The sequence below is a fragment of the Syngnathus floridae genome, chromosome 15 (genome assembly GCF_059516105.1).
Source record: "Syngnathus floridae isolate MCC-2025c chromosome 15, RoL_Sflo_1.0, whole genome shotgun sequence".
Classification (NCBI taxonomy): Eukaryota; Metazoa; Chordata; class Actinopteri; order Syngnathiformes; family Syngnathidae; genus Syngnathus; species Syngnathus floridae.
In genome coordinates, this window is record NC_142427.1 from 8379922 (window position 1) to 8403306 (window position 23385).

Consider the following 23385-nt stretch of genomic DNA (forward strand, 5'->3'; position numbering starts at 1 on the left):
TTGTGAATGAGGTAATGCAATATGTTTTTAATAGCTGCAATGTTATGTAATAGAAAAAAACAAATGTCTCAAACAATCTTCATATATTTGTTGACAGCTCAACAAAGAGATCTTCACACTCCTGAAAATAAAACAGGCTGTGTCAAGCACCTGCAATTACCAAATCAATGAGGAGGTGAATATGGATACAATTCTTCCCAGATGTTTATTGAAATACTTGAGAAATATACATTATTAATATATATTGTTATTGTGCAGGACAAACTTATTCATCAAAATACTAAATGTGCTATCGAGCGGTTTGCCAATGAGCATCGCAATGACTGGGACCTTCACCTGCAAGCTGTAGTGTATGGCATAAATACTGTCGAGCAGGTAGGATTTTTAAATTTCAAATTGAGAATATGAACCCGATTGATAACTCACTTTTTTTTTTTTTAATTAGAGCCCCTTGAGGAAAAGCCCATTTTCCCTTTTCTTTCATCGTCGTCACCGCCTTCCTAAGGTTTTGAAGACTTGTCCCATTGGTGACAAAACTGAGGTTGGGGACCAAGAGGAACCCCTGGACGCGAGGATCAGATCTATTACAGATCTCAATGAAAAGGTTGTGAGGCACACGCCATGTTACTGCAACCATATCTGCTTATATTTAATATGACTTCATTTGTTTCTTTGGTAGGTTCTTGGAAACATAGAAAAAGCCCATCAGCAGCTGAAGAATAACAGTTTTCCATCACATAAGAGGAACAGCGATTCCATCATTAAAGAAGATGACGTTCTCCTGTCCGAAGATCGAAAGAGGCAGAAAATGACACCCGGCTTGATGTCTCCTCATAAAAGTCCATGTAGCGTCATCAACCTACCTGACAAAGGAGTGGTCACTGTAGAAAAGGAGAGTTGGACCATGCCGACAGTCGATTCGAATTCTTTGAGGATAGAACCTCTCGATATACAAAAATGTAGGCAAAAGCTCACAATTGATCACCTTTAATGATACGTATTGTAATGTAATGGTCCATTTTTATGTGTTCAGATAAACTGATGGGGAGTTTTGAGCTGGAGGACCATTCATATGCTCTTACTGGTCAGAAGCATGACCATCCATCTCCTCTTTCCACCCAGAAGTGCCTGGACAACTTTGACCCTCTTCAAGATGACCTTGTAAGCATTCCATGATTAAGGTTCAATGTATGAGTAAGTTGCAACCATAGAAGGAGATTCATTTACTTTGCAATCTAATTGGAGAACTTTTCTTTCAGACAAACCACACGCTGCATCAAAGTTGGACTATGGATGGACAAAATGGGAGCTGACCTTGACGTGAGTCTCTCTGAGCATTCTTTGCTTTTTAATATTGTAAGTCAATCTTTAATGTATAGTTAAACTGTGCTTGTTTTATTTTTTGATTCCTACAGAATTTTCCTTGGCAGAGCTCTAGTAATTCCTGTGGAATTTTTAAGACTGATAAGGTTTGTCAAAGATTTCATTGACTTGAAATGTGAATGTTATAATTTTCTTCACATTTTAGTGTGCCCTGTGCCTGAGCACCTCCGCCAGAATGTCAGTCACAGAGTGAATAAAAAAAAGTAGGCCTTTTATGAACTTCTTTTCTCATGGATTTATGGTATTTTTTCTAAGGTATGGCCGCGGGTTGGCTTAGTGGACCATCCTGTCTGCTGGCGGCGGAATTTGAGCTGGGTTTCAAAATCCTCGACCAAACCACATGGTATGACTGTGACTGATAGGAATTTTATATTGATGCTTTATTGATTCTCATTCCACAGAACCATACCGTTGTTAATCTCCTTTTAAGTGTATGGTATTAAAAAAATCATGATGGAAATAAAATGATTCCACCTTGGTGATATTTAATTTTATTCTCTAACAGGAGCCAGTGAAATGCAGCAGGAGAACTTTGAGATCGCTGGGAAGACACAAAATAAGCTGAATTGGTATCAGCCATGATAATAAATAATAAAATAATAATAATTATATTAAAATTGACTCACTGTACTCTTTTTGTTCTAATTAAAAGGATATATATATATATATATATATATATATATATATATTAAACCCCTAGTTGTGTATACTTGCAGACAAAACGGGTAATCGTGGAATGTTATTTCGTTTCAAAATAATTCAAAATTGAGCGTTCACTCGATCTCATGCCATGTTTTGAAATAAGTGATTGGTTGATGTGACGCTCTCGCGAGAACGCCCTAACCAATAAGATTGCAGCAGCACTAACTCAAATGGGAAGTTTGAATGTCCAAGTCCAGTGACCGGTTTTGTTGCTTTTTGGCTCATCGAACTCATCCGACATTACAATACACGATCAACGGAGGGGTAAGTTGCATTAAATATTATACTGACTGATGTTTTTATTTAAATAAGGCTATGGACCGATGATGTTTTTATAGCAAACTAAAGAGACTCTGGACAGCGGAAGTTTCTTGCAGAAATTATTCTAAACAACGACGTCCATGCAAGGACCAACGCCCGAGAGAAATAGTGACAATTTAGCACAAACAATACATGCTTTCACTATTGTATTCTTTCTAAAATCTTGAGTGGATAAAATAATTGTTTTAGTACAGTGTTCCCCAACGGCGACTTAGCCAAGGGAGAAATTCATGTTGTCAAATTTCCATGCTTTGATGCTGGCACTGGGAAAAGCATTACTGTCAGTAAAAAAATATTTATATAAATTTTGTTTTATTACTTTAAGGGTATAATATTTAAATATGGATTGGACCTGATGTGATATTTTATATATTGAGTAGATTTGTACCTAATCTTATGTTTTAGGATAAACCAGTGAAACCTCTCGAGGTTGTGGCTGCACCATGAGCGACACTAATGTTTCAAGAAAAAATCCAGCCAACATGAAAGTAGGTGTTTAGTTTTGGGTCATTTCAAAGCAAAATTCAGATTCTAAAAAGATTGTTTTGAATCGTTTCAGGGAAACAAGGAGAATGCCGAGCCGAGAGATGGAATCAAGTCTCTTAGCAGAAGAGACTTTTCAAAATCAACATCTAATGTCCCTGCACAGTTTAAAAGCAATAAGAAACTGGTAGGAAGTAGTGCCAGTACAATACAAGACGGAAAGTCGGCTTCTATTGAGGTTGTTAAAAAAGGCAAGTCCACTCAGAAAGATGGCAATAAAAGTGCGGTCTGTGAAGTCAAACAACGACAAACGCATAAGCAGCCCATTCTTACAGAACGGACAGTGAAAAATGGAAAAGTAGTTCCAGATACCACAAGAGCCCCAGCTGCGACGACTTCATCTAAAGTCGTTCCCGGCATGTACAAAGGTAAGATTGTGGAATCAAAAATTGGATCCATTTGGAAGTCAAGCACGACAGCTCGAAAGGCGGATTCCAAACCAGCAGCACCTAAAACAGACAACCAAAAGGTTGCGGATTTGACGAGAAGATCAAAGTCTGTTGCTGATGTCCCTGGACGCCAGTTCCTAAAACCTGCTCCACCGAGATCTAAATCGCAGTTGGATGGACGTGCACAAGCGTCCAAAGCTGCATCCACTGCTCGTCCTTGGACCTCCTCAACAGTCCCGGCAACATTAAAAACATCCAGAAACACGACAGTGGCACCCACCAAGCCAAAGAGTGCCGTAACTGATCAGAAGGTCAAGAGACCTCCTGTAACAAGCACCCTCAGCCAGTACAGATGTACTGAAACTACAGAGGAAAGAAGGTAAGCACTTTATGTCGAGCTTTTTTTGCTAATGAAGCATTCTCAGTATTTTCTTTTCATTCCTCCCTGCAGAGCAAAATTAGCCGTGTGGCTAGCTTCCAAGGGCAAGACTCTCAAGAGACCCGCCACGACGAGCACACAAGTAGTCCCAAAAATCTCGACATCTGTAAAGCCCAAAGCCAGTGTGAAATCCAAGTCTAAAGCCCAGCTGGATGAGGCAAAACCAGGACCCAGTCTGGACCAACACAAACCAGACTCCACAGCCTCTGGTCCTCCCACACAGGTCCAGGAAGGTCCTAAAAGTGTGCAGACCCCTTTAATAATGAACACGAGTTTCAACCTCATGGAAAATTCTGATTTCGATTTGCCTGTTGTGCAAAATGGATTTGATGATGTAAGGCGATTCAACAAATACCTTTTAAAATATGATAGTACGTATATTGTTTCACATTTTGCTCTTAATTGTATTTTAAGGTTATTCTGAACCTGTGTGATGTCCTGGAAACAATGCCGACGCCTTCAAAATGCCAGGATGGTGAGTTTGGTTTTATCCAATTTAAATTGGGGGTATTTAAATAAGATTTAAAGGGGGGGGGGAAATCCATTTTTCAGAACCCCCACAGAGCACAGATGTGTGCGGCGTTGCAGAAGAGGAGAAAGATGCAACAGAGGATGAAGAAGGTGTAAAGGAGGTGTCGAAGAAATTGGAGGCCAAGGAGATATTGAAGGATGAAGGCGAAAAGAAAATGGATGAAGACGTTCAGTGTGATGATACCAACGTGGAGGGCACGTCAGAGACCAATCATGGTTACGTCATAAAATACAATGTCAAAACAACACCATATTTGCAAAGGTAAGTTGTTAGCTGTAGTCACCAATCCTGAAAATATCAACTGTTATTAAAAAAGGTGACTCAAGACTCAAAATTTGCATGTTGCAGTATCAAGAAAACAATCGAAGGCGAGGCTCAAATAAGAACGTCGACTCGGAAAAGCAACATCAGAGATGTGAAATTTCTGACACCGGTGCGTCGCTCCCGCCGCATCGAGAGCAAATCGTTGCATCTGCCGTCGACCCTGCTCGATCACGACCAGAGTGTGTCATCGCTGGCCGAGCTGGTTAACATGGATGGTGATCTTAATGCTTATGTCTATAGAAACAATTCTGCTCTTATGGGGGATCTGCCTGACCATGTCAAAGCTTAATCATCATGCACATTCTTTATCTGCACTGTATATATCATATTTTGTTTTTAAGAAAAGGATTTTGGGACTGAGACTAAACAAGGCGACTTTGAAAGTCTACTAATATTTTAACTGTTGGAATACCTGTAATTGTGATGATGTTAACATATTTGCTTGACCACTAAGTCCTGAATGTAGCCAACTGACTTTCACTTATTTTTCCCCTCCACTTTTAATAAATGCAATTTTGTATGACCTTTTAATGGTGTTATTTTTTTTGTACCGTATATTACCATTTTAGAGTACACTGTATACACAATTATTGGGCAATTGTATTTTTGAAGATTACTTTTGTTTTTAAATAACCAAAATGTTAATAAAGAGCAGAATTCTAACTTTAAAGTAGGGATTCTCACTTTAAAATCAGAATTCTGAGGAAAAAAAAAAAAAAAATCACAATCCTGTCACCCCCTTTTTTTTTTTTTTCCTTCACTGGCCCTAATCCTGTTCCGTATATTCTAGCCCTAGTGGAAAATGTATACAAAAAAATTTCAAAACACACAATTTCTTCTCCCTCCACTTTCAATCCTGCTTTATTTGAACAAATTTTACGAAATCAAAAAGGTGCTCCAATGAACACAGCTGTCTTTTGGCCACTTTGTCAACTCAAGCTTCCCAACATCAGACTAGGCAATATGAAACCTCCTTCCCTGAATTCCTTAGGAGACATTTTATTATAACAATTAAAAAAAAAAGATTCTCACACTCACCCACACAAATCTCTTTGCAATTTTCTTCCCCAAAACAAATTGTATAAAAAAGTATCGTTGAGCAGCACATCTGCTGAGCACAAGGGAAGGTGTTCAGTGCTGTTGCGCTAACAGGGTGTTTCGTTGTAGTCAGGGAGTTTATGTTCTTGAAAGACCCCTGTTGTCGAGGTCTTTAACCTACAGGTTAGAGTAAACAAATATGAGTAAAACCATTTTTTTCAGCAACTATCTTTAACCACAGTGATGGATCAGTTCTCCCAAGTTCAAAAAAGATGAACAAAAATTGGTCCATGCATTTATTTTTAAAACTGCTTATCCTCCTTCGGGTCATGATTTTGCTGCTTTAGATGAAGAAAAAAAAAAAGCGAGTAGAGAGGCTTACCTTGTATATCCTAACCAACCAGTGCTCTGTCGTGTAGGCTTCTTCCAACACATCCAGTTCAAAGTCTTTGTTGCCAATTTCAGCGTTCCTCACTCTGTCATAACCTGGTGGGCGCTCTGCAAAGACATAATTACGCTTCAAGACTTGTATCTATATTTTCGGCATCTTATATTTATACTCAATTGAATTTGCTTTGGCTCAAGTCACTTGAATGTAACTCAGTTCGAGCTACTGACAAACCGTGAGGACTTAAGAGTTACTCACTGGCTTCGGTGTAGACCTGGCCGAAGCGGTAATAGCACATCTTGTACATGAGGCAGTTGAGCAGCACGGGCGAGCCTTCGCGGTCCACTCGGAACTCCCCCGTGGGAGTGTAGTAGTCGTGCTCCTTGATGTGCTTGCCCGTGTCAGTGCTGCCACCGATACGAACCATCCAGAGAAACTTGTTGATATCTGTAGGACGCATGATAGATCCCAAAAATATGTCATTTGCTTTGTGGTTCCATGACAATTACAAAATTAGAAAGCAAGCCTTTCTGATATCAGGGATCCCGCAAATGAGCAGTTCACGCATACCATCTGAGGAATAACCCGTAAGTCCTCCAAAAATGACCAGGACATAGCTGACGTCCAGCTCCCTCATAATCTCATAGGCTCGCTCCTCAGTGGACGCCATGGCCTAAAATAGAAGATGTTTCTCAGAGACATTCTCATAAACTCAGCACTGCTCTCTGAGCTCACCTGGCCAACTCTCGAGATGTGCGTGTTGTTCCACGTGTTGTTATCCACTAGAATGGTTCGATTTGCCATAGCAGTAATTTGGTATCCATAATCCCACCATGACATGACTTTGGAATCCTGTAATAAGAAAATACATGATTTCCCAAACATTCTATTTCCTCTGCGTGTTGGGAAATGACTTGACCTCTGGGGTGTTGTGACGAAGCCAATAGTAGGCCTCTCTGAAGTCATCGAAGATGATGCGGCTTCCATCCCCTCCACGGGCAGACAGCACAATGGAGGGAGAGGAGTAGGCTTCGCTTGTCACCCAGGTAGAGTGGAAAGTGTATGTGATCAAGAAGAAAGCCATGACCAGAATCATCCCAGAGGCAACCTATGAAAGACAACACCACATAATGTCAATATATCCATTCATCCATGGCATCTTCATCTCTATTCCGCACAAAGTACCTACTTCGTTTTTAATAGGGTACGTGGAATCCTGCTGCTTCTTGTTCTTCTTGTCTGGCCTGCTTACGTCCAGATTCTTCATGTAAGTTGTTAGCACCTGAGACACACCTATGCCGGACAGGATGCACATGACAGGGGCCAACACCAACATCAGACGAACCTGGAGGTAGAAAAGAAAAAAAACATGGATGACTTTCAAACTGGAACCAAAAGTCTTTCGGATGAGCTAAGGATTTACCATGACAGCTGAGAAATACATGCTGGTCACTCCATACATGATGATGAAGATCCTCGCATCCGACAAGTTGTTGAAACAGTAGTAAAGGCCAACTATGTTGAAAGGAGAAGAAATGTCAGGAAAAGAAACAACTATTTGACGTGAATTTAAAACTGTGTTAGCGTGCACATGAGAGGACCAAGTTACCTGGGAACATAAACACCAGGAGCTGGAGGTCAAAATAGTACGAAGACCACGTTGTGGGCTGGTGCTCGGAGACCGAGGCGATAATGGGGATGTTGTTTTTGGCATAGGAAGGGTCAAGCAGGGAGTAGAATCGCCCAGTCCATGGAGATATCTTTCCTGGAGGTAGAACATGCACTTTAGTGAGTCGAGTCCATTAACTGCGCCACCCCCTAGCGCTACCTGCAGCTACCTGTTAGCATGAGAACAGCACCCACAGACAGCAGAAGGAATCCCACCAGGGAGATGACGCTCTTAAATAGCACCTCAAACTGCTGAGGGTTGAGTTTGCTGCGCAGGTAGTCCACAAAGGCATGAATCTGGCACAAACCGAACACGCCAAAGGCTGCCATGTGCTCTGAGGACTGCACCGGCTGAAATAGGGAAGAGGACAAACGGATTTGATTAGGCTCTTCAAAAGTTCTACTCATCCTACGAGCAACAGAAAATCTTATTGTGCAGTGAAACGAACCACGAAGGACAAGTTTGACTCCCTACCTGGAAACCAACAAAGGAGATCTGCATGGACAAGATGGTGCCCAGGCAGTAGACTGTGCAGTATGCTACATAGATGCGGTGAGAGAAGCGTCCAGTGAGCATCAGAACCAAGACGTGAAGTGGGATAAGGTTGATCAGGAACACATAACCACCCCAGGAGGAAACCTACACACAGATAGAAAAGAGAACTAGTGGAATTACAAATATATCAAATCAGTTTTGCTAAATTAAAAAGAATTACATCCACGTTAATATTGCAAAAACGGACCTTCGTGAAATCATATCCACTCACCATGTAGAAGTAAGCCAGAGCACATATTGAGGACCAGTACACAGATCCTGTTTTAACAGCCTTGATCCACATGTAGTAGGTCAACAACATGCAGAATATGGCAATACCTAAGAAGGACACACAAGATGAAAAACTTTTAATGAGGGGGTCTTCTAACATTTAAATTGTAGCCCATGCATGTAATGACATACCTTCATTGTCATAGGAGCCGGCAACAGAACGCGAGATGTAACCAGGCACCACAGCAATCATGGCTGCAGCCAAAAGCCCAGCACCAGCATCCTAAAAAGAAAAAGTGACTTATGAGGAAGTACCGCTTGTCCTACTTTGGATGAGTTGGAGCATGCCCCAACATTCAGGCCTTCTATGATTGATTAGAAATTACCTTCAACTCCTTAGTGAAGTGATAGGTGACAATGGCTGTAAAGGAGGAGAATAAGGGAGCCAGAAAAACGCAAACATTGCGGATATCAATGGTGATGTGGAAAAAATGTAAGACGTGGTACAAGGCAGCTGAGGTGATCATCAGTCCTGGTGGGGGAGAAAATACATTACATTTATAATTGTTGAAACTAAAAAAGATCTTGAGAATTTTTCCTCATTCCTACCTGGGTAAATGGTGCCACCGATGATCCTACCAAGTGGATACCATGCTCTGTCATCGAACCAGTTATGAAAGTTATAAAATCCTTCTTCTGCCAAGAAGCGGGTGGTGCGGTAGTTGAAATACCTGAATGTGAATGAGGATATAGATTTATTTTGTGATTTGCTTTTTTTTTGTTAAATTAAACACAACTTTGAGTAAGCACTTACGGATCAAACTCGTGGATGACACTTTCGAACCTCAAGACGGAGAACAGTCTGGTTGAGAATGCTGAAGAGATGCAATCATGATTGAGGAATGTTCCGGTTCTTTACAAATTAATTACAAGTAACTAGTGATAACACTCACAGAGGATCGCAGCCATAGAAAGGATGAGCAGCTTCAACAATGTGTCCTGCTTCTCGTAGGACAAACGCAGGAAGCCCAATTTCGTCATTTTGGCAGCCGTGGTAGGAGACAGCTCACCTCACTAGCTGATGTATAGAACGGGAGACATATTCGAATTAATATCCAAAGTAGAAAATAAATCCCATTCCTCCGACACTTGGGAGTCCAACCAGATAAGGCCACGCACTATTAGGTGGCGCCAGGAAACTAGGAAGCGCCTACTCTTCTCGTAACGTTCTGCAGAGATTTGCGGTTGTGCCATTAATAATGGACATATATTAAAAAAAAAAGAAAACACAATCTTTGCAGTAGGACGATTATTCTTGATTTGCAGGCGACACCAAAGAAAGCTATTACGACTGACGCTTGATAAAACCGTCCACGATCGTGTAGTTGTCAGGTTAAATAAAAACGGAGTGAAATGCAACAGATCGAAACAATTCGAATTAAAGTGGCGACAGTTATACATTGGGAGTGCTTGATCATCTTGGTTGTATCTTTCAAAAGTCTAAACTGCTAGCAGGGCTAAGCAACTCGTTTTATTTGTGCAGTCCGTCCTACAACTCTTCCTATTAATACTATTACGAGGAACGAATAACAAAAAGGCAGAATGACAATTAAATGATTGCTATATCTTTTAGACAATATATCTCATTAATAATACACAATTAGCTGCACTTACCAGCTCCGCTCCTCTGAAATCATGAGTTGAAGACAACCGAACCCGCACAGATCCCGCCTCATTCAGGTCTTAGTACGTTCCTATTGGTTGAGAGTCAGTCAACCGTGATCATGGGCGGTTCTGATAGGTCTGTTTGGCTGTTGCTCAAATTGAGTTCCCTGCTTGGCCGCCGTAGTGTAGTGACGTGTCCTTAGTGAAGAAACGTGTTTTGTCGCCCTCTACTGATTAGAACAAACAGTATGCACTTACCCTTTTTTTGCTGAATACTTGAAACCACAACCAGACTCTATCTCAAGGGTTAATATTATGTTTTAGCAGTCCAGCATGAAATGACACAGATTCTTGCAGCGTCATTGCTTTATCACTGAATACATTTATGATAACCATTATTTTGGGTCATTTTGTAGTTTACAATGACCACATTTTTCTGCAGAGGGTGAAGACCATTTTAATTCGGAGGATAATCAAGAACCAGTCATCAGCAAATCACGTAACACTGTTTGTATTAAGTCCCAAATTATTGAAGCTCCCTTACATGCCAATTCACGTTTAAAAAAAAACAACAACTAGATGTTGAAGGAAAAAGAAAAAAAACTCCCCTGACTTTAACATGTAAAACTTGTACCCTCAAACAAACTCATAACTGCAAATAGAAAAACAACCTCGGTTGCTTAAATGCAAATTACGTCCTTCAATCTCCACCTGATTTATTGTGCTGTTATTTCTTAAAGGAGAGCAACTCAAATGGCACATTACACAAAATCAAAGTGAGAGGGGGGTGACTGAAGAAAACAATTTTGATGAATTATGTGTTTCAAGTGTGAGGCACTGGGAATTTTCATGTCACACTGGACATGGATGAGCGACTATTAGTAAAATGGCCGAGAATCAGATAAAAACGTGAAACCAGTGCTGTAAAACTCAAGGAAATCCTTCACATTAAACAAAGTTCCTTCATGCAGCATCATCATCACTGAATGGGCCCAAGTCTTTGTCGGACTGGGGAGGTGTGAGGGGATGCAATCCTCTCTGAGGATGTTGATGATGTCATGGAGGACTGCAGGTGGACTGTCTTGTGGAAAAGCTTGTTGCTAATCAACACCACCAGCGAGAAGAGACGCAATTGAAAATGGCTAGAAATCAGGAAATACAAAAATCTCACTCAGCGAGGGGAACATGAAATGAAAAAAACTGCTGCTCCTTAATAATCACTTACTACAGCTTTGTTGGCGTCTTGGCTTCATTAGCGCTGATGATGAAGAGAGGGAAGAGGATGGAGAACAAGCAGCCACTAGGTAGAACAAAATAAAAGAAAAAGGCTCTTTTTAATTATTAATAAATTCCTTTACTAGATAAATATCCAACTCTTTGTGCATCACATTTTTAAAATAATTAACAACCATGATGCACAATGGCATTTGAAGCCTTACCTGATGATATATGAGGAAGGCAAGGCAGTCAACAAAGCCATGGGCAAACCAAAGCCAAAGTAATAGGGCCAGTTCCTCTCAATATTGGACAGCCGTTGGTGCATCTCGATGCCTTCAAAAGTCCATTTGTTTCAGTTTGACATTACATATCCATGACGTTCATATCCAAAGTAATGTGATATCTCACCGCGGTTGAACCAGCGATACTCAAAACAGTACAGGGAATAGAGCAGAGACATGTGCAGTAGGCTGACCATCTGTCCAATGGCGTCAATGGGAAACAAGCTCACAATCATACCCTAGAGAACACACATATATTGTGACACTCAATTGAACCAAACTCACCTCATTGTGTGTTTAGCGCAGATCCCATATTTAAAGTGCAAACCTGAATGAGGAAGAGTGCCTGGAGGAGGAGGTTGAAGAGCATGTCGGCAATGATCTTGCTCACGCTGGGGAATGGCTGCGCTTTGCAGCCGGACACTTCGAAGGCTAAGTCAGCTATATCCTGCAATAAGTACATCAATCACATTCAATTATGTAAACAACAAAGTCATTACAAACATAACAAATCCGGGATGTGTTGTTTTTGCCTTATAAGGGACCAACCTGAAACCAGATAGCATTGACAATCTTGCTGAGAACAAACAGTGGAAGGACCCAGAGAGCACTGAAGACAGACGTCAGGATGAACTCTAACCATGACCAGACACTGCCATGGAGTGAGGGGTCGCCTGGAGTAAAGACAAATTATTGTCTGGCAGGTCATTCCATCTCACAGCTTCATACATATACAACACATACCAATAATTTTTGCAGAGAGAGTCTGGAGCAGTGGGATGAACACCCGGTAGAAGAGAAAAAGGCTGAGCTAAAAAAAAAAAAAAAGGGTGATCACACGCTTAAACACAGTCATCACAGGCATGCTTGATTTGGAAAAAAGCTGAACTTCGTACCCAGAAGACTCCTCCATTCCAGGCACAGCACTGAAAGATCCTGCTGGCTACTTTGGGGTCACTACAAAACAAACAAATAACTGTACACATATACTATATGTTGCTGGATAAATCCTTTCATTTGTTTCCACCATTATTGTGACCTGTAAACAAAGGCTGGAATCTCTTTGAGAGGGGAAGTAAAACATAAAATTCATATTTAATTCATTATATTGTTTTGGATTGCCATCAATAAAACTGTTAGACATACTTATCCGGTTTCCGCTCCTCACTCTGAGCCCGTCTCTGTGCTAACGCCCCGCTGGCCCTTCTTCGCCGCTGCTCCTCCCTTTTCTGCTGGATGCGGGCATCCAGCTTGGATATGGTTCCAATACCCAATATGGAATCCTTGATCCCCTGCAAGGTCCCAAATTAAATATGAGAACCTAAGTTCTTAACTCTAAACTGATATCTACACGCTTGTGTGTGTTGCTACTGACCGTCGCAACATTGCGGAGGAAGGCCCTGACACTGTCTGTCATCTCTGTGCCAGCTGCAGTTCCATCAACTGCAGAAGGAAGGGGGACGTTTGACCTGGTGGTCAGCTCTCATGGCAGGAAGATGATCACCCAGCAACCTGCCAGGAACAGTGCAACGCATCAAGACCAAAATCTGCGGCAAACCATCATACATAATTTACACTCCAGTATTATCACATGTATATAATTATTCAAGGAATAAGCGGTAGTTTACCGTTCAAGTTTGTTGTGGTTATAATAATAGGACAGCCACAACATTTTTGAGAGAGAAAAAAAAGGTAACGCCTTCTAAGATAAATAGATCGATAGGCTTTTTCTCCTTAGAAAAAAATCAAGGAACAAGAAGAAAGCCGCTATCAAACGTGGAAACGCCACAATTTAAAATAGTACTAGATCAGTTAAACACTAAGAATCGTAATAATTAAGTTGGCGTTGTTATATCCGAATTAAATATGAAACTAGATCCTTTATAGAGGATCTGTAACGAATAGAACATGAGGCGTTTATACAGTGTTGCTTCCTACGATAGTTAGCATGTTGTCTCAGGGTTAGCCAACGTCTACCGAAAAGAGCCACGATCGTAGGATATATTAATATTTATAAATGTTGGACTCGTTTTTATGTCTGGTCTAAAAATTTGTCGGCAGATTGTTTGTTTCTGCTGCTAGCTAACTAATCATGTTCAATACATTGTGTAACTTGTGTCAAAACGATACAATACTTAATCAGGCGTGAAAACAGCTCAGTTATTGTCAGTATGCTCCTTACCTCATGCGTCAGGTAATTGGATAAACGACCGTTTATGGTTTCTCTTCCCTTTGTATATGGCAGCACCAACAATAACAAAAATATCAAGGACCAAAGGAAAACACATTGCGCAAGCTCCAACCAACACTGAAGGATTCTGGGAAATGTAGTTCGTATCAGTTTCAAACAGCGAGTTAAGCCATTTAAATTCCAGCTTTTAATTGAAAAAGTTACCAAGAATACAAGTCAATTTTGCACGTTAACAAAACAAAACAAATGACTATATTATATAGTTAAATAAAATTAATCGCATCCTTGAATGGTCACTCCCCTTAGGCGGTGCTCTGTCGCATATGAGCATCGCGTGTTCATTCGCCCGGGGCAACACTTCTCAAATCACAATTACAGGATTGTTCCGCGTATCGTCATCTATGATTGTCTTCAGGATAAGAAATGCGCACAAAAGAAAATGTGCGCTCGTTTGCCTTTCTGTTGCTGTTGTCATCACATACAGATACCTCGGGTAAGTTGTGACCAACTTATCTTATTATTTGAGAGTTACTTATTTGTAGCAACTAAACATTGACGAGCACATCTATTGTAAGAACTGCAATAAATTAAATGTATTTTGAATTGTTCACTCTTATCATACTTTCCCATTCGGTAGTTAGGTTTGTGTAATTTGCACATCCATTTCTTAATTTCAATTCAAATTATGAATCCACTGTTATGTCCACTATATACAGCTGGCAATTCTTCAGCACGTCAAGAGGTGGACATCGAATCAGCAGAAAAGTCGGACTAAGTGCCAACTCATCCCAGTTCACCTTGGATGGTGATCCCTTTCGAATCCTCGGAGGATCCATCCACTATTTCCGCGTACCCAGGGTCTACTGGAGGGACCGCCTGATGAAAATGAAAGCTTGCGGCATCAACACCCTCACCACGTAGGGATGTTTTGGAATCAATATCATAATTTTCAGCGTGACATCAATTAATCAGTGTGTCAATGCAGATACGTGCCGTGGAGTCTCCATCAACCACAGAGAGAGGTCTTCAACTTCCGTACACAGCTGGACTTAGAGTGAGACCTCTTGACCTGTCATCATATCACAATAACCTTACCGTTAAATCCCTGATTTTTCAGATATGCACCAAGTACCAACTTTTGTTATTGCAATTCAAGCACTTCTTTCATGATATGCCCAATGGAAATACTCAGGTTTAATTGCCTCTGCACCTAAGAAGCACCTGGCCTGACAACAGCAGCATCTCCACAACAACAGCATCTTCTCAAACAATTAAAAACACACCAGTGCCATATATGACGCAAGATTGCCACCACTTGTAAACATTTCCGTTATGAAGCATCAAACTTCTTTTTGGTTTCAGAGCATATATTAATCTCGCAGCCGAACTGGGTTTGTGGGTGATTTTACGTCCAGGGCCGTACATCTCCTCGGAGCTGGACCTAGGGGGGCTTCCGAGGTCAGTCTCTATAGACTCTATGAGATTCTTGTTTGGTGAAACGTAGACATGTTTACGTAAAAAAATGATTGTTACGCTACTGCCCGGCACACAAAAGCCACTTGATGCTAAACACAAGACATTTTGTATTTAATTTAATCTGGGTGGAAAAAGTCATGTCTCATTATGAGGGGGAAGACTCAGAGCTAATGAGTGAAGCTTTGTTCAAAATGGTCGACTCACAGTGGTCTTGTTGTTCCATTTGTGGATTTACTTGAGCAAGCATCTTTTCTGTTTCTTTGTAGCTGGCTTCTCCAAGATGGCGACATGAGAGTGAGAACAACATACCCTGGATTCACTGAGGCTGTCAACATTTTTTTTGACAAACTTATACCAAAAGTTGTTCCTTTTCAGGTGGGCTTTCCGTCTATTGATTCCGTTTCTGTTGCCATTTTTAAATGTTTTTGTTTTTTTTCAGTTTAAGAAAGGTGGTCCCATCATTGCTGTCCAAGTTGAGAATGAATATGGGTCTTATGCCAAAGATGATACTTACATGGCTTTCATTAAAGAGGTATTATGGTATATTAAATAAATTAAATAAATGGTCACAAGTTTTATGACATCCAGGCATCCAATAAAATTTTTAACTAATTTTTCCAAATATGTATAAATATATTATTATCTTATTTCTTTCACACACACAAAAAAAAAAAAGCTAGATCAATTGATTTTGTTTGTGGTGACTTTTTAAAAGGCTTTGCAGTCCAGAGGGATCAGTGAGCTGCTGCTCACGTCAGACAACCACAAGACTTTAAAGTCAGGGGGTGTAGATGGAGGTAATTCATCATATTTATCATCAATCAATACACACACATCACTTTACTTCTGCTTCCTTGTAGTCTTGAGATCATTGAAGCTGCAGAAAGTAAATCAGAGAGACATTCGGGATCTGAACATCATCCAGGTAGGTGCTCAGAGTCTCCAAAGGATATCAAATGGCATATGATGACTTCCTTTTTGTGTTTGTCAGCCAAAGCGGCCAACTATGGTTATGGATTACTGGACAGGCTGCTTCGATGTGTGGGGTGACCTCCACCATGTGCTCCCCCCAGAGGGTATGTTATTCCCATTTTGGTCCTGCATGGTCATATATTATATCCTCTCATCTCCAAAAAAAACATTATTTTTCAGAAAGCTACATTAAGCTTAATAATAGTAACCATAGCTGATAATATTAAGTAGGTCAAGCTGTTTTGAATGCTCTCTGGACAAAGCAGGTTGAAATGTATTTATTTATTCACAAGCAACATTTAAAGTAGGCCTTTTTAGTTAACCATATTCAAGCTACAAGCTTTTGAAATATCTGATGTGAATATTTTGTGAATTATTATTTGGTGTCCAAGGTGTTAATGTGTATTTTTATTTTATTTTCTCCAGATATGGTGTCCACAGTTCGAGAAATTCTGAGACGTGGGATGTCCGTAAACCTCTACATGTTCCACGGAGGCTCCAGTTTTGGTTTCATTAGTGGAGGGCTGGCTGAACCTTCCTACAAAGCATTGGTCCCTAGCTACGGTATGCTCCTAAAAAATAAACTACATTTCTTATTCATGCAATTATGTAATGATGACTGAGCCTGGATGGAAATAGATATAAAAGACATAATTTGAGATATTTTGCAGATTATGACGCTCCTTTGTCCGAAGCTGGCGAGTACACTCAGAAGTACCATCTCCTCCGAGATCTATTCTCTCAATTCAACAGTAAATTGAATATAATTAATAAAGTAGATATGGATGGCCCGCCGTATAATAACTTGATTGTCACTCCAGAAGATGAAGAGTTGGCCGACCTACCATCGCTTCAACATAAGGAAGCGTATGAAACAGCTATCATGTACCAGCACTTGTCCTTATGGGATGCTTTGACCTTTACTGAGGGAGTATGTCTTTAAACGTAAGATTGCTTGTAAACATTTTCCAAGCAGATGTTTGCTTTTCATCTCAAGCCTTGATTGTTACCTACACAGCCATTTAAGTCCGTCACGCCGGTTAACATGGAGAAACTACCGATGAACAACGGGAACGGACAGTCGCAAGGATACACGTTGTATGAGACAACAATCACCACTGGAGGTTTATTGACGTCAGGCAATAATGTTAAAGACCGCGCCCTTGTGAGTTGGAACTTCTAAAAAAATTAAAAAAATAAAATAAAAAAACACTGTAAATAAATAACTAATTAAATAAAGAAAGAAAGAAATACAATATATTATTAAAAATAAAACAAAAATGATTGTTTTGTTTTGTAAATCACAAGTGAGCTTTCTGAATTACTGTAAATAATTTGTTTGGTTTTGTTTACAGGTTTTTATCAACAAAAGTTATATTGGGCTATTCAAGCGTCAGAATTTGGAATTAGCAGTTCCAGATGGCGAGGTATGGGACTCATGACTGATTTGTTTTCTTTGCATTATCCTGATTTTTTCTAATTATTTTTTTAGGTTAGTTCGTCAAACACAGGTTTTCCTCTTTTTTTTTTTTGTCAACACAAGCATGACCAAATGATCAAAACTCATAACAGGGGCAGCGGACTTTAAGTTTATTGGTGGAAAACTGTGGACGAGTTCACCGGGGAAGGGATCTTGACAATCAGCGTAAAGGTGATTGCTAAAAAATGTCAAAGTTATTTTTTTACAAATTGTAATGCACAAGCCAATTTTATCATGCATTCTTGCAGGTCTTGTCGGAGACATTTTATTAAACAATATTCCACTACGGGAGTTCACAATATACAGCCTGGAAATGAAACCAAGTTTTATTGATAAGTCTGTACACTTTAATAGAACAATATATTTGGTTTGTGTTACGATTTTATTTGAATGATAATGTCTTGCTTTAGTCTCTATCAGGCTCCTTGGAAAACACTTCCTGAAAATCCCAGTTTCCCTTCTTTTTTCATGGGCCAGCTTTTTGTATACGGCTATCCCAGTGATACTTTTGTGAAACTTCCGGTGAGTACAAAGTTTTTACATCATATATGTTTTTGTAGGATAAATAGAAATTATTGTTTGGTTCACAGGGTTGGGAGAAAGGCGTTGTGTTTATCAATGGGATCAACTTGGGCCGCTATTGGTCCATTGGACCCCAGCAGACGCTTTACCTCCCTGGTCCATTTCTCAACAGGGGAATCAACCAGGTTTGTAAATTTTTATTGACTGAGATATAAAAAAAAAAAATCAATGATATTTTTATTCTATGACCTCTTAAGCGCTTATTGCAATTATTAGATCATTGTGTTTGAAGAGCAAGAAGGTGATTTCAAGGTGACCTTTGAGGACACGGCAGATCTTGGCATGGCAGCTGACATTCAGTGATTCTCCTCATCTTTTGTAGGTCTTGTATGCTGTGTTTTTTTATTTATTTTGTTTGTTTTAATGATGGTTAGTGGTTTTACTGTGAATAAAAAAATGCTTTTTTGTGTGTTTTTGTCTACAATGAATAAAAACACAATTAATGCATTAAGAATGTGACTTTTTTTTTTCCCCCTACAAATTATATTTAAATTGTATTGCTGCGCGCGCAGTGAGCTTGCAGAAACTGGGCGGTACCGCTTTAACAATCCGCATGAGCAGCAGTCGGGAAGCATTTTGTGGCGGAACCTCAGACGCGACGAGGTCACATCAGCTTCTGTGAGTTTTTCCAATGAGCGACACATCGATGCGAGCTCATGGTGCACCATTCTCGACGTGCGATCGATCATGCATGCGGTGTTTGATTAAACGTGGCTCCGATTATTTTTTTTCCCGAAACAAGCCGTCATTGAAGATCGTCTGGACTCAGATTTGTGTCTTTAAGACCTGTAGGTTCGGTGCATCCCTTTAATAGAATGCATTTTGCAGAAGATGCGTTTACGTGCATGACACAAGCGCGCTAATGAAGCGTCTTAACCGAACCCACGTTAACCGGCTCTAATTCCAAATTTTGAGTGCATTGAAAAAATACGCGCAAAATCTAATGCTTGGTCTTTCTACTTGTGGTCGCATCGAACCAAATGACCCAGTCAGCTGTGTGACATTTTTGTCACCCGTTTGCTGCAAGTGTGACACGCCTACTGCAAGCAACCCGACTCGGCCTTCTTCATCACACATTTCTAAATAGATGTTGAGTCGAGCAGAATTGATGATTCTAACAATAACCTAATTGCATTTTTATTTTCTTCAATATTGCAAATAGGGTTTAATATGCAATTACTGTCTTTTTTTTAAGACAAACACAAGCACTAATTTAATAAGTATTTTTTTATTGTACATAAATGTTACACCCTTACGCTAAAATCAATTGAAAAACATTTTATCTATTATAACTCGAATTGTTAACTTACAAAACACTTTGACTTGCAGTGATTTTAAGCGTTCACAATAATATTTTTGCAGAATTCAACCAAACGTGTGGCAAAAACAAGTCTTAAATCAAACAAATGAAATGACCGATATATTTGTGTTTTTCATTTTTAGGCTGCTGTAAAGTTCCCCTACCCCCCTTGTCCGGTCCCCTGAAAGAACCCAACTCAAAGTCTGATGAGGAGCTACTGCCGCTAACTGAGAACTCATAAAAGCAATTATTTTATTTTTTTTACACAAATTAATTTTGATCTAGCTTGAACCATGGGGGCAACAGGTTACGGTTACTACCGCGTGACCATCTTCTTCGCCATGTTCACGGGCTACATGCTGTACTTCTTCAACAGAAAAACATTCTCCTTTGTCATGCCTTCAGTGATGGAAGAGATTGAATTAGACAAAGATGATTTGGGTAAATATTAAAACAGGGGATTATAACTTTTTCCTCTGACATAACGGCAATCCTTATGTCTGCCAGGTCTGATCACCAGCAGCCAAACTCTGGCCTACGCCATCAGTAAATTCATCAGCGGCGTGTTATCGGACCAGATCAGCGCTCGCTGGCTTTTCTCCATCGGCCTGTTTGTGGTTGGAAGCATCAACGTGGTCTTCTCCTGGTCTTCAACGGTCACCACGTTCTCACTGCTGTGGTTCATTAACGGCCTGGGACAGGGTTGTGGATGGCCCCCATGTGGGAAGGTGCTCCGCAAGGTAATCCTTAAAAATTTGACAAAGTGAGGTGAAGATTTAGTAAACTAGTTATTTAGAAGCATTTAGAAAGTAGGATGCCTCTGCCGTGTTCAAAAGGTGAGGAATAAATAGGCTTTGGCACGTCTTCAGCATGTTGAAGTGGATCAGATTACGAGAGATTCTATGAATAGAACATCCTCAGTCCATCTTGCTTTAAGAAACAACAGCAGTCAACACAACTCACAATTTTATTAGTTGAATTATTTTTACTACATTTCTCGGACTGCTATTGTTGACAACTTCACGTCCACAATCTATTCCTTTTAGTGGTTTGAACCATCCCAGTTTGGAACGTGGTGGTCTGTGCTGTCCTGCAGCATGAACTTGGCAGGGAGTCTAGGGCCAATCCTGGTTACAATGCTCCTTCACTACTATGACTGGAGGAGCGTCCTAACTATGTCAGGTGTCTTCTGCGCTACCTTCTCAATTGTGACTGTGGTGTGGGTGAAGAACGAGCCAAAGGATGTCGGCCTGCCTGCGATTGCGGCAGCACCCAAGAAGGGGGCAAAGAAATGTGAGTAGAAAGAATATATTGGAGGAGTGATTGATTCCAGACACTGAAGATATAAGTTGTATATAATTTTTACACAATGAAATGCATAACACTGGTGCAAGCCAGTTTATCCAAAATATAATGATTAAGTGTGAAGAAAGTAGTGTCTATGTGTCCTCTTGCTCCTCACCAGGTAACAGTGAGAGCACCCTGAGTGAGTTCCTCCTCTCTCCATTTCTTTGGGTGTTGTCTCTGGGCTACCTCGTGGTGTTTGGGGTGAAAACAGCAGCAACTGACTGGGGCCAGCTTTTCCTCATGCAGGAGAAAGGCCAGACTGCTCTTATGGGTATGCATGCAATGCACTATTTAGTAAACTCAAGGCCCGGGGGCCCAGATCCGGCCCACCACATAATTTTAATTTGACACCCCTGGCTTAGAATAATTCTAAAGAGAGTATTTGTTGTTGTTATTTCATGGTTCTAACTTGAGCTGTGTTTCTTACAGGCAGTACTTATATGAGTGCCTTGGAGGTGGGCGGGTTTGTAGGCAGCCTTGCATCTGGTTTAATCTCTGACAGAGCCGTTGCTCGAGTAAGTAGCAGCCCGAGAGGGGTTTCATTTGACTCGCTTGACAAAAATATGTTCTGTGACTTTCTGTAGTCTGGTCTAGGCACACATGGGAACCCTCGACACGGACTACTCATTGTCATGATGGCTGGCATGTACGTGTCCATGTATCTCTTCAGGGTCACCATCACACCTGAAATTCCAAAGGTAAAAAACATTTTTGCGTATTATTTTTCAAGGATATGCATCCATGTTGTCAATACTAAAAGTTATACTTTGACTTCAGGAGGCTCCTCTTTGGCTCCAAGTCATCCATCCTATTTCTGTGCTCATCGGTGTCTCGGAAAAAGAGGTAACCATTTTCTCCAGAGATTTCCAAACTGAAAAAGAAAAAAAAAAATTGTCATTTGCAGATCTGGATTCTCTTTCTTGGTGCTATGTTTGGATTTTCCTCTTACGGGCCGATTGCCTTGTTTGGAGTGATCGCAAGTGAAAGTGCTCCTTCCAATTTTTGTGGAACCTCACATGCTGTCGTAGCTCTGATGGCTAACGGTACAGCTAGCACTACAATTTGTTTTAATGTACATTCCACGACAGAGTCATACAATTTTGTTTTTATTACAGTGGGGGCTTTTATGGCTGGACTTCCCTTCAGTACTATTGCCAAACAACACAGCTGGGACATGGCCTTCTGGATAGCAGAAGTCTTCATGGCCGTCACCACCGTTTCATTCTTCCTCATCCGCAACATGCGTACCAAGATGGGAAGAAGAGAAAAACTGGACTGATGTATACGAAGTTTACACACAGCGTGGGCAAAAATATACCCAAAATTTAATTAATTAGATGTAAAATGTGGTCACATTATTTAATTCTTGTTCTTGTCAGGACATTTTGGAACATTTTGAGGAAGAGTCATTTCTGCTCCGGCATGACTGTGCCACAGTACACAAACTTTAACTTCACCAAATACCTTCAAGCTCAACGCCAACAAAACTTTGTGAGCCAAGTGCCCTCATGTTCAACACCAGTGACCTCACAAATATTCATAACAGACATCAACTGCCAAAGATGCACTTTGAAGTCTACCTGGAAAAGAGTAAGCTTATAATATTTATTTTAAAAAAAAGCTAAATGATAACAATTCTGAATGTTTTATAATAGGGTTGTCTATACAGTCTAGAATCTAGACTGACTACATTTGCACTTAGTTGGTTGCGTCAATCATTGTCGTCAATGATTCAAAATAAGGTTTCACAGGAAAATCTACCTTGAGTTTTCTACACTTCTTAGAGGACACAATATCAAGCAAAAATTTTGATGCAGTCAGACAAAATCACTGTTGAGCTCATTTTCAATACTTGTACGGGTTCATCACTTACGTTGAATGTTAAAAGTTATTGGACAGTGTTTTTAAACTTGTGCATGTGTGTCTCAGGGGTGCAGCATATTGAAAAATATTTTTTGTAGGCCTAAAGGGTCAGTCAAAGGCTCTTCAACTAATTTCTCTCGCTTACTGCACCTCTAGTGTGTTTTGTCAATTAATAATGGGAACAAACTCAGTGCCATTAGGGAATCTCTGTAATTTGATGTAATCTTACAGTTGAAGTCAAATAAATGTGAAGTGATTGGTTTAAAAAACATGTTGTTTATTGGGCGTCCAAAAGTCAGCTGCAACTGGAATGAAAACAATCAGTACTGTATTTATATGTACAGGACAAGTTTTTATTTGCTATAATTACAACATTACAATGATAAAAATGACTACATAGCAATAACATAACATTTCCCACATGGGTACCTTGTCAAAGTGCAGTATTTCAAATTAAGACATGGTTCAACTGAAGCTGTCCATGGTGCTGAATCTTAAATCTCTAAATGACTGCATT

At 40.2% G+C, this 23385-nt stretch overlaps 5 protein-coding genes across 9 annotated transcripts; 3 read left to right on the plus strand and 2 right to left on the minus strand.

The window, feature by feature from the left end:
* Nucleotides 1–2220: 2220 nt before the first annotated feature.
* LOC148386313 (uncharacterized) lies at nt 2221–5164 on the plus strand. Of its 2 annotated transcripts, none has more exons than XM_088399511.1 (7): nt 2221–2349; nt 2812–2894; nt 2966–3717; nt 3790–4111; nt 4192–4252; nt 4330–4570; nt 4658–5164. In XM_088399511.1, the coding sequence occupies exons 2-7, from the start codon at nt 2850–2852 to the stop codon at nt 4920–4922; spliced, it is 1686 nt and encodes a 561-aa protein (XP_088255637.1). In that variant the 5' UTR covers nt 2221–2349; nt 2812–2849; the 3' UTR covers nt 4923–5164. The 2 variants fall into 2 exon arrangements, with proteins under 2 accessions (XP_088255637.1, XP_088255638.1); XM_088399512.1 differs by having other exon boundaries at nt 4366–4570.
* A 312-nt stretch (nt 5165–5476) lies between these two features.
* Nucleotides 5477–10305, minus strand: stt3a (STT3 oligosaccharyltransferase complex catalytic subunit A). Its single transcript, XM_088399191.1, has 18 exons — nt 10168–10305; nt 9447–9571; nt 9308–9368; nt 9103–9224; nt 8880–9025; nt 8686–8776; nt 8495–8601; nt 8203–8367; nt 7898–8078; nt 7669–7824; nt 7483–7574; nt 7249–7404; nt 6979–7167; nt 6795–6911; nt 6630–6732; nt 6318–6506; nt 6054–6169; nt 5477–5848 (listed from the first exon to the last, which is right to left on the minus strand). Exons 2-18 carry the CDS (start codon nt 9532–9534, stop codon nt 5810–5812), a joined length of 2118 nt encoding a protein of 705 aa, XP_088255317.1. The 5' UTR covers nt 9535–9571; nt 10168–10305; the 3' UTR covers nt 5477–5809.
* Nucleotides 10306–10589: 284 nt separating this feature from the next.
* ei24 (EI24 autophagy associated transmembrane protein) lies at nt 10590–13983 on the minus strand. Its single transcript, XM_088399253.1, has 11 exons — nt 13840–13983; nt 13033–13169; nt 12804–12949; nt 12554–12614; nt 12402–12468; nt 12207–12331; nt 11986–12105; nt 11785–11896; nt 11598–11709; nt 11384–11458; nt 10590–11300 (listed from the first exon to the last, which is right to left on the minus strand). The coding sequence occupies exons 2-11, from the start codon at nt 13072–13074 to the stop codon at nt 11138–11140; spliced, it is 1023 nt and encodes a 340-aa protein (XP_088255379.1). The 5' UTR covers nt 13075–13169; nt 13840–13983; the 3' UTR covers nt 10590–11137.
* LOC148386316 (beta-galactosidase-1-like protein 2) lies at nt 13405–18736 on the plus strand. Of its 4 annotated transcripts, none has more exons than XM_088399251.1 (19): nt 13405–14341; nt 14565–14765; nt 14834–14902; nt 15211–15306; nt 15591–15699; nt 15764–15856; nt 16040–16121; nt 16185–16249; nt 16316–16400; nt 16723–16860; nt 16968–17048; nt 17118–17227; nt 17315–17461; nt 17652–17723; nt 17869–17947; nt 18025–18112; nt 18187–18298; nt 18367–18483; nt 18575–18736. In XM_088399251.1, exons 1-19 carry the CDS (start codon nt 14172–14174, stop codon nt 18659–18661), a joined length of 2001 nt encoding a protein of 666 aa, XP_088255377.1. In that variant the 5' UTR covers nt 13405–14171; the 3' UTR covers nt 18662–18736. The 4 variants fall into 4 exon arrangements, with proteins under 4 accessions (XP_088255377.1, XP_088255378.1, XP_088255376.1 ...); XM_088399252.1 differs by having other exon boundaries at nt 17121–17227; XM_088399250.1 differs by having other exon boundaries at nt 16040–16249.
* A 138-nt stretch (nt 18737–18874) lies between these two features.
* On the plus strand, nt 18875–23137 carry slc37a4b (solute carrier family 37 member 4b). The gene is made up of 10 exons (XM_088399088.1): nt 18875–18976; nt 19802–20099; nt 20166–20398; nt 20705–20951; nt 21124–21276; nt 21435–21520; nt 21590–21703; nt 21783–21848; nt 21910–22048; nt 22121–23137. Exons 2-10 carry the CDS (start codon nt 19952–19954, stop codon nt 22282–22284), a joined length of 1350 nt encoding a protein of 449 aa, XP_088255214.1. The 5' UTR covers nt 18875–18976; nt 19802–19951; the 3' UTR covers nt 22285–23137.
* The last annotated feature ends 248 nt before the right edge of the window (nt 23138–23385 follow it).

Coding starts and splice junctions, on each gene's coding strand:
- ei24 (XM_088399253.1), bottom strand. CDS start 13,074: ATGACAGACAGTGTCAGGGCCTTCCTCCGCAATGTTGCGACG. Junction 12,106..12,206: donor TCAATGCTATCTGGTTTCAG/GTTGGTCCCTTA, acceptor TACTTATTGCAG/GATATAGCTGACTTAGCCTT. Junction 11,301..11,383: donor AAGACGCCAACAAAGCTGTA/GTAAGTGATTAT, acceptor CCTGATTTCTAG/CCATTTTCAATTGCGTCTCT.
- stt3a (XM_088399191.1), bottom strand. CDS start 9,534: ATGACGAAATTGGGCTTCCTGCGTTTGTCCTACGAGAAGCAGGACACA. Junction 7,825..7,897: donor TGCTGTTCTCATGCTAACAG/GTAGCTGCAGGT, acceptor TTCTACCTCCAG/GAAAGATATCTCCATGGACT. Junction 6,912..6,978: donor TTCGTCACAACACCCCAGAG/GTCAAGTCATTT, acceptor TTCTTATTACAG/GATTCCAAAGTCATGTCATG.
- LOC148386316 (XM_088399249.1), top strand. CDS start 14,172: ATGAGCATCGCGTGTTCATTCGCCCGGGGCAACACTTCTCAAATCACA. Junction 14,766..14,833: donor GGCATCAACACCCTCACCAC/GTAGGGATGTTT, acceptor GTGTCAATGCAG/ATACGTGCCGTGGAGTCTCC. Junction 18,113..18,186: donor AAACCAAGTTTTATTGATAA/GTCTGTACACTT, acceptor GTCTTGCTTTAG/TCTCTATCAGGCTCCTTGGA.
- LOC148386313 (XM_088399511.1), top strand. CDS start 2,850: ATGAGCGACACTAATGTTTCAAGAAAAAATCCAGCCAACATGAAA. Junction 4,253..4,329: donor GCCTTCAAAATGCCAGGATG/GTGAGTTTGGTT, acceptor TCCATTTTTCAG/AACCCCCACAGAGCACAGAT. Junction 4,571..4,657: donor ACAACACCATATTTGCAAAG/GTAAGTTGTTAG, acceptor TGCATGTTGCAG/TATCAAGAAAACAATCGAAG.
- slc37a4b (XM_088399088.1), top strand. CDS start 19,952: ATGGGGGCAACAGGTTACGGTTACTACCGCGTGACCATCTTCTTCGCC. Junction 20,399..20,704: donor GTGGGAAGGTGCTCCGCAAG/GTAATCCTTAAA, acceptor TATTCCTTTTAG/TGGTTTGAACCATCCCAGTT. Junction 21,704..21,782: donor TCACACCTGAAATTCCAAAG/GTAAAAAACATT, acceptor CTTTGACTTCAG/GAGGCTCCTCTTTGGCTCCA.